At 42.1% G+C, this 9,770-nt stretch overlaps 1 protein-coding gene across 1 annotated transcript; it reads right to left on the reverse strand.

Annotated features, from left to right (window-relative positions):
* Nucleotides 1–229: 229 nt before the first annotated feature.
* Nucleotides 230–4,258, reverse strand: LOC112457997. The gene is made up of 6 exons (XM_025021365.1): nt 4,214–4,258; nt 4,072–4,132; nt 2,748–3,966; nt 1,843–2,686; nt 466–586; nt 230–243 (listed from the first exon to the last, which is right to left on the reverse strand). Exons 1-6 carry the CDS (start codon nt 4,256–4,258, stop codon nt 230–232), a joined length of 2,304 nt encoding a protein of 767 aa, XP_024877133.1.
* Nucleotides 4,259–9,770: the final 5,512 nt, after the last annotated feature.

Here is a 9,770-nt window from a genome sequence, read left to right on the forward strand (position 1 = left end):
AGCGGTTTAGAGACAGCTGCGAACTACGCGGAGACAGGAAACGCTACAAACGGATAAAGAACGTCGACGACGACGACGACGACGATGAGTGATAAGAAGCAGTTACTGACGATGACGAACGACAACAAACGATTCGAGAACGGTTGTCGAACGGCTGTCGAATGGTTCACGAATGACTCAGAAGCGGTTTCGAACTGTTCAGAAGCGGTTATGAACTGTTCAGAAACTGCTACGAACGATGCACTAGAAGCAGAAACGGCGACAACAAAACATGAGACCGTTAAAATCCGATGTGGATAAAAATATCAAAAAGCGACAGTTGGTGGACGAATTGCACGCATCGGAGAGAAGAAATTTTCCTTGCAAACACGTCATAGTGCGAGGGTACGACAACCTGTGACAGGCTGACATCGTCGAGATGCGCCCGTTCTCGCGTTTCAACGGAGGCTACCACTACATACTTACCGTCATCGATGTGTTGAGCAAGTACGTGTGGGCTGTGCCGCTTAAGGGCAGCAAAGGCAGCAGCGAGACAGCCGACGCTATCGCCAAAATAATTCGAGATAGCGGGAGGTGCCCTAGTAACCTACAAACAGACATGGGAAAGGAATTTTACAACACCGACGTGCAACGTCTCGTGAGAAAACACGGCATCAATCATTATTCCACGTATGCGGTGATGAAGGCGTCGGTCGTCGAGCGATTCAATCGCACGTTAAAAAACAACATGTGGAAGATGTTTACGCTCAATGGAAATTACAAGTCGTTCGACGCGTTATCGCGACTCGTGTCGGATTACAACGCGCGCAAGCATCGAACGATCGGCATGCGACCCGTCGACATTACCACCGCGATTGCCGAAAAACTCTTGGCTACGATGTACAGCGCGATAAAGATTGCGGGCCCGGCAAAGTTTAAAACAGGCGATTCGGTACGCGTCAGCAAATATAAGACAATTTTCGAGAAGGGTTACACGCCGAATTGGACCACCGAGGTGTTTAAGATCGTTAAAGTGCAGCATACCAATCCCGTAACCTATCTACTCGAGGACTATCGTGGAAAATCCGTCGCTGGAGCGTTCTACGAGCACGAGTTGCATCGCGCGACTTATCCGGATGTGTATCTCGTGGAGAAAGTACTGCGCAGGAAGGGCGACGAGGTTTACGTGAAATGGCTAGGATTCGATGGAACTCTTGGATACACAAGAACAATGTTATTTAAACTGTATTTTATTCTTAATATAAAAAATGATACATGTAAAGTGTTTTGAAATATGTAATACATATAAAGTATATAATAAAAAATATTGAATACGAAATACATGTACGATATCTTTATTAATATCCTTCCATTAATATACATACGTTACATTAAATACATACATACATATACATATGTACATACGTATATACATTATATTACATATATTGCATACATTACATACATTACATACATTACATACATACATATGTCATGTTATACTACTACATACATACATTATATTACATATATTGCATGCATTACATACATTACATACATTATATTACATACGTTATATTCGATAATGTTCCCACGGCAACGTATCGGTCGAATCCGGCACGATATATAGCTCATCGTCGTACAGACTCAGAGTGATTTTCGTCTCGCTGATAGTGTACACTTCGTGCTTTTTCGATCTTATGCACGACTGCGGTCGAGTCATTTCGATCTCATCGTTCAGACACCGCGAGTAGTCGTCGAACGTGATGGTTCGCGCGATGACGTTGCTTTTGACACCTTTCGCTTTTTTAGTGTCTTTCTTATCATCGACTCGCAAGGCGTACATTTTCCCCCTAAGGGTACATTTTCGCCAACGAATTCAGTCATAATGGCATCGTTGTTTTCATCCTTCATCAGGCCCAGCACTTGTTTATTGACGAGAGGCATACTATAAGCGTTATCTACCGCGTAGTCACTTGTGTCAAACCTGACTATATCATGTTTCATGCTCTCGTACGTGTTGTCGCACTCGATATGATAAATCAGACTGTCCGTGTCGGTGTACATGATATACATGATTTTACACGAGTCGCGGTACAGGGGAGATATGTACTCGTGGTGAAATTCGTATAGGCACACCTTCGACAAGTCGAGGATGCACATGCCGACGTAGATCGGTTTGTCGAATTTCACCTCGAGTTTGCGCAGTTCGACGGCTACCAGATTTTCCGAAAACACGCTCCTGCTGTGGAAATTCGGTCGCGCGATTATTGCCTCCGCGTCGTATCGTCCGTCCCACTTCGTCAGTAATTTTACATCGACGTGGTTGCGTACATTCTCCATCGTTTTCCAAAAAACAGCGTTATTCATTAATTTATATAAAGTTTTTTCGAACTCATTTTTGGCCTGTGTCCTAAATTTTGTATTGAGTTCGATGTAGCGGAGCCACTCAGATTGAGCGAATTGCAATACGCGATTTATTTTTGTGACGCGAAGGCCGTGACGCGTGCATTGCTGCAGATTACGATAATGGATGACATAACGCTTCTTATCGTGCAGCGTGGCAAGAAGTTTGTCCTGCCGTTTGCCGGGCGGTTTAGCGTGCATCGGACAGAACGGTAAGTCAGCGTGCGCGTCGTGTTTATCCTGCGGATACTCTAGATCAACCTCGAGAATATAGCCCGTAGGCGAATTTAAAGCGATCGCGCTAAAGTCGAAATTTGACACGTCTTCGACCCATCGAAACTCCGCGTAGGGCAGTGGCTTACACATCGCCCAGCCGTACAAGTTGTTGACATTGAAGTACATTAGGTACGACGACGGTTTCGATGGACTGTACGACTGCATGTATGTACTTGTTGTTGGCCTGCGCGTATCTGCCGAAACACTGACTCAGACCGCCGCAAATACCACGTTCAATAAACATAACCATGTCAATGTCGGTCAGCAATTCGAAATTGATACATGTATGTTTCAACATGTCGTCCCACGTAAAGCCTGGTAAGGTGCAGTAGTACGCGGGATCAAGTCCGTAACTCACGACGCAGATGTCTCGGAAATTTTCAAACACGTCGGCCAACAGCAAGACATCGGTTTTCAGGTATAGATCGCTGTATTCGCCCAGGGTTCGAACGAAGAATCGCTGCCATACGTTCGCGGCGTGCGCGTAATTGCTCTCGGATACGGTTTCACCGGTCAAGGAACTGTAAAATGAATCGTGCGGCGGTAAACACGTATCCTCCAGCTTTTCGACGCTGTCCACGTATTCGTATGGAAAGACACCTTTTCGCGTCAATAATTCGAAATCGTCGTCGGATAACGTGGAAAATTTGGAACGTATAATTTTTAATTTATTTTTATCGAGGAAGGATGCCAATTTTGCGAGACTCGCGCTCAGAAATTTGTACGAGTCGATGAATTCTAATTTTATATCGCTTCGCAAATCTGATCTTTCCGCGGTGTTTTTCACGTGTTTAGTGAATGAGATGTACTTTTCCTTTGTTATAGGCAGTACATCGGAGCCTTCGAACGCGACAGCTATCTCCTTGATAATGAAATGCGCGTCATAGCCCGACAGATTGTGGAATATTACTGGGATGAAGTGAGAATCTTTATAATTCAGATTGCACGTCGAATGTGCTGGACCTCTGTAACGCCCGGTCAGGTGGCAATGATCGCGTACACGATTTTTATCCGGCGCAAACGGTTTTTCACAAATGTGACATTGCGCCGCGCTGTGAAATGTGTCCCACTCGTCTCGCGTTAGATCTACCATGCATACAATGTCGAACAAGATGTTCTTTACGCAATGCACCAATCCTTTGAGTTCTTCGGTGAACCACGCGACGCAGTCATTATCGCGACAAAATTGATACGTCGATAACGTTTTGTCGTACGAGCACTGTACGTAGTATGCTATACTACAGACCCGATGATGTTGATAGACGTATGACGCGTGTTCCGTCTCCGGTTGTGCCTTCTGCAGCACTCCAGATCATACACCACGAAGGAAAGTCCCTTTTTCCTGCTGTGGTTCTTGAAGCTAAGCCACTTGTTGTTCTCGCTCGGTAGTCTGATAGCGCAGTTGTTTACCTCTCAGCAGTCCACGGTGTGGGCTTCCAATTTCTTGCTCGTGTAGAAATAGTGCAAACATCTGCAAAAAAACAAATATTGTAAATTATATTATTAAATAAAATATTTTATAATTTTATTAAAAATGAGTATAGGTACTTACGCAAAAGTATTTCCGACTATGGTGCGTGCTCAACTGCGAGCTCATAAGACGGGATAGATTCTTAATCCACGCGAAATGTCCAACATTGTTGTCTCGCGGATCCTGCACGTACAGCAGATTCACGTGTTAATGACTCGTGCGGTCGGTAAGCCGTATTGGAAGAACGTTTGAAGTTTTCTGTCCCTCGATGGTATAGACATTGACGGATATATTGTTGAGTCGTTCGAACTGTTTAATTTGACTCAACGTCATTGAGAACTCAATGTCTCGTAAATTCAGTACCGTTGATTAATGCGGGTATGATGATTCCAGATCTGAATGTCTTTCGGCTGGATGCAGAGCAGCCATCACGGCCCACGCAAAACACGCATTGTCCATAGACAGCACATTGATCACCGCTCTATTCGTTTTAATGTCTTTAGGCAATTTCAAGTGACACCCCGCGCGCAAAGGATTGTACCTGTTGACGTTCACCGTCAAATTGAGGATTCGAGTCAATGCCCACCCACTGTCGCGTTCCTGGAACTCCTCGAGTTTTGTTAATGTGGGCTCGATAACGTGCCGCTCGTACCACTCGCGCAAGTGCGATGTACTACAGAGTTCTATGTTATTTGTACATATGCTCTTATTGGCACGGTTATCACCCGCTACAAACTCTCCGTTGAACGCGGTGTTTACTTTGACACAATTATGTGTTTTTATAATGTCTCGCACTCGCTTGCACACTACGCTGCAGGCGTCTTCCAAAAACTGTCGCAATTCTATATAGTTTGTATTAATTACCGCACCGGTCATTATTCGCGTTTCGAACGCGGCATCAATTTCTCGCCATACGAGTTCTGCCGTGCGCGTGTCACCACTGGTACCGGCGTTCGCATAATCACCACCGCTATGGATAAATTGTTTTTCCAATCGCAACTTTACACCCTCGAGTCGCGCAATTCTGGCAACCAACGATTGCCTATGCCAGATCGTTGGATTGTCGGAGAGCCGCTGACGTTTGGCACTACAACGTGTCTCGAGCTGCTCGATGAATTCCGTGCATTGCAGCGGATGATCTTGAAAGATCATTTTTTCTTTTGTTTTACGTATTGCGTCGTAAAAAATAGCGCGAAATTGTTTAGTCTACGCGATAACACCCCCTTTTCTTAGAAAACATTTGTTTACAATGAACGTGTCCTGACAGGTTCGATGCGTTATCGGATCGATCATCGTCCCGATGACGTTATTTCTTTCTTTGTTTTTTACGTACTGCGTAGATAGAGCAGTTCTCCGATATCGCGTCCACTGTGACGGATCCTAAGAAAGCGTCAAATGTAATATACGCTAGCAATGCGTTCAATACAAATCAGCTCATCGATTGTGAGCTCGCAGCTTTAGTTTTTTAGCACGTAAGATATATTACGTAAAAGAAGAGTTAAATAAACAGGCTTTTTTTCACACCTAAATGAACGATGTAATTTCTTTGCGTGCATGTTTATCCCTACCTACATTTTATCAAATGTTGTTTACGACGAACATGTTCCAACAGGTTCGATGCGTTATCGAGTCAATCATCGTTGATGACGTCATTTCTTCCTTTGTCTTTTACGTAGATAAATTATTTAGCGAATTTGTTTAGTCTACGCAATAACTATACCCCCTTTTTTCCTAGAAAAATGTTGTTTATGACAAACATGTTCCGACAGGTTCGATGCGTCATATATTCTTTTGTTTTTTTATGTACTGCGTCGTAAAAAATAGTGCGTAGATAAATTGTTTAGTCGACGCGATAATCGCCTCCTTTTCCTAGAAAAATGTTGTTTACGACAAACATGTCCCGACAAGTTCGATGCGTTATCGACAAAACACGCTCCTACGCAGTGCGCTATCGAGTTAATCTTACCCATTGTGCGCCGCCTAGCGGCGTCGTTGCAAACGTACCCCGCGGCGCAACCGCGATTGCGAGCGACCGGCGCGACGCGCACCCCCACGCAGACCCCGCGGATTCCGCGAACCCGCAAACCCCTCACGCGGACTCCGCAAACGCGAACGCGGACCCCTCACGCGGCGATCGCGAACGCGGACTTCCTTTCCCGCGGGCCCCGCGGCGCGGATGAGTCATCCCGGTTACTCATCCCGGTGTTAAGGTCAACCCCCTCCTCTCCCCTTCCCCCGCGTAATCCGATATGCTTGAAATCCGATACCTTTGTGTAATCCGATACCCCGCCTTTCCCCTCCCCCTCACCCCCTTGTGTTATCTTCTTGTAATCTGATACCCTTGTGTAACCCGATACCCCGCCCCCTCCCCCTAACTTCCTCGCGAAATCCAATACCTCCTCTCCCTCACCCCTCTCGGAGCTCCCTGGTTAGAACGCCCATAGGTTAACTACTAAAGCTTAAGGTGATCCTATAGTGGCAGTCGTTACCGACATTTTGTTTAAAAAGGAAAAGAATTCGCTCGTTAAACATAAAAAAAGATCAGTAAAAGATTTAAATGAATTGATTCCGTAAACACACCCTCGCGAGGGCCGAGCCCTGCACGCGACCGAAGAACACAGGCCGCATTGCAAATGGGACCGATGCGCACGAGTCGACGGCGCAGAACTGTATTCCTACGCGCGCGACCACCGCTAGAAGACGGTGCGGGTGAGGATCAGTAGAAGTCTGGGCTCCGTAGCAATAGCATGTTTTTCTAAAACTGTGATAAAGCGATTGAACCGTCTAAACTTAGATTTATACGAACGATCCAAGTAAGAGATCGACGGCATTGTACTGACAACGAGACGAACTATATCGATATTGGGTAATGATCCAAGTAAGAGATCTAACGCATAGTTTGGACATTACGCTGAGAACCATAACCTAGGGTAACGTATGGCCGGAAGGAAGTTTTACCTCGACACCATTCCGAAATAGAGATGGACTCGTTTACGACGGCCATTATGAAAAGTCATCACCTTTCGTAGCTACAACAGTAATTGCTCATCCATGCGAGATGAATTGCACCAAACAAGGTAAACTAGAGATTTCTGTATTCTAACCATAGATCACCTGATTGAGTAATTCGACGACTGTAATATTATTACAGCCTTTAATCGATCTTTGGTTGCAGAAATCTCTTCGATGAGAATCTCATTTACTCAAACGGAAAGAATTCTTAAACCAATGGATTAACCTCCTTCGTGCGTTTAGTTGTTTTTATTGAGACGTATTAGATTTCTTAAAGGACTTTACCTACTACAAAAACTCGAGCCATTAATATCCTTGTGCAAAAGCCATCGTGTAATACTTCCATATTTAACGTTAATAGCATGCGTAATTCATACGATTCTGTGTATGTTTGAGTCCGATTATAGAAATAAGTATTCTTTTATACTGACATAAGTATATACATTTGCGACTTTATGGTTAATGCGTAAACAATCTTACCTTTTATTTCAAATTGATAACAACTTGATAAAGCGAATATTTTTTTTCCGTTTAAACTTATTTTCTTACCAAACCTTATTTAATTTTTATCACTTAAAGATATCTCTGATATTATGTATATTTAATTGTCTTTCCTCATAATACGTGAATATTCTCAAGATAGTTACGCATTAATCCAAATACTAATTGTTTAACGTGATATATATTGTATGAAATATAAACATTCTAGTTTGATATGTTCAACGAATCTAAGGATATGTGGCGGCAGTATGGTCTAGTGGTAAAACGCCAGACTCGTAATCTGAGGAACCAGGTTCGAGTCCACTAGAGCCATGAAGCATGAAATGTTTTTCCGATAGCTGCGCCCCTTCGTGCAAGATAGGCTCTTGTGCGGAGAAAACTGGGCTCCGTCTTTCGGAAAGAGACGTTAAGCCGTTGGTCCAAAGGGTTAAAGTGAGAGGAGAATAGTATTGGTAGTAGATTGCGAACCCTGCGGGGATATGCAATAAATTACGAATATAAGAAACTAAGAATATGTAACCATATGAATTAATTGATGTTATAAACAAATACCAAAGAACCTAAGGTCACTATTAATATAAATAAAACTTATTACTAATCGATAAACCCTAAGTTTCCCATTAATCGTTCTTTTATACAGTCTTTAACCAAATTATACTAACGAGGTTTCTTACTTTTTCAAACACATTTAGTTAAATGCATTAAACTTTTAATTGGCTTTACGAAATTACAAAATTCTTTTACAGAATTAAAGTACGTACAAAAATGTAGGTCGGTCTGGTCGATTTTACATCAAAAACAAAAAAAAATTAAAATAATGAGTATTGGACTCCCGAAATATAAAATAAAGATCAGGAATGGCTATAGGAGTCAGACGCAGTTGTCAGTGCGTAAAAAAAGCTTAAGCGATTTCATCAATCGAGTATATTCAAACGTTTCGGCTCGGGATTGAGCCATCTTCAGTGAAATATATAAAAAAGTTAATAATTACTTCCATTCTCCTTGTTGGATCGGTGAGTTTCGAGATTGAAAGATCCCAAAAAACAACATTGACTTTCGAATTACTGTCTGTAACAGATCCAGAACGAACAATGATATTCAATATTTCTGTCAGTATCTTAATTCGAGTCAATTAACGAGATGTGGTTAAACTTACCCGATAACCAAAAAGAACAAGAGTATTACAAAGCCATACAGAGTATATGACGAGTCTTCCGAAAAGATACAACATTATATGCAGAGACAAAATTAAACGAACATGTCAAGAAGGCGGACGGAAAAATTCTAACGTCAATTTCGTCATGTCACGTTCACAATAACCAACCGTGACCAATAAAATATTAAAACATAAAGGGTCGCCACTATGAACATTCAAAAACTAAAAGCAGTGGTACCTCCAAACACAGTACATACAACAACAATAAGCATGGTTTACAATTTGTTTAGTATAGATACATAAGCGTGGTGAAGAAAATTTGTATCAGTTTGTAAATTCAGACTGTTCTTCTGTAACTTAATATGCGCCTTTCCGAAACTAGTCTTTTAGATAGAAATCTCTCTTTGTCTAGTATCTCAACGTTCTCCTAATCGAATTCATGGTCAAAATTAATCCTATGTTCCGTAATAACGGATTGAATTGTAGTATTTCTCCGAATATGATTACTATGTTCAGAGATCCTGGTTTTTAATTGTCTCATTGTTTGACCCACGTATGAGGCATCACAATTCTTACATAAGATCTTATATAGTACAATTTTATTGGATTGGATTGGGAGAGTGTCCTTCTGTACTCGAATAAAGTTACGCATTTTATTTAAGCTAAAAAACAAAAAATTGACATTCAAGTCTTTAGTGACGTTTTTAAATTTACCCGCGATGTTAGAGACGTAAGGAATGGTAAACCAAATGCGTTGTTCTTCACTGTCAGTAATCGGTGAAGATTCATTTTGCCTGCGTGTGCTTCTATTAAGGAGATACTTAATTCTAATATTAATTGTATTGAAAATAAAAGACAGCGGATAGTCATTCTCTAAAAATGTGTCAACAATAAATTTCATATTTTTAAAATAAAATTTTGGATGTGATAAAAGAAACGCTCTATCTACCATGCTCATTATTGTGCCTC

The sequence above is a fragment of the Temnothorax curvispinosus genome, unplaced genomic scaffold (genome assembly GCF_003070985.1).
Source record: "Temnothorax curvispinosus isolate PA1 unplaced genomic scaffold, ASM307098v1 QBEX01000745.1, whole genome shotgun sequence".
Taxonomy (NCBI): Eukaryota; Metazoa; Arthropoda; class Insecta; order Hymenoptera; family Formicidae; genus Temnothorax; species Temnothorax curvispinosus.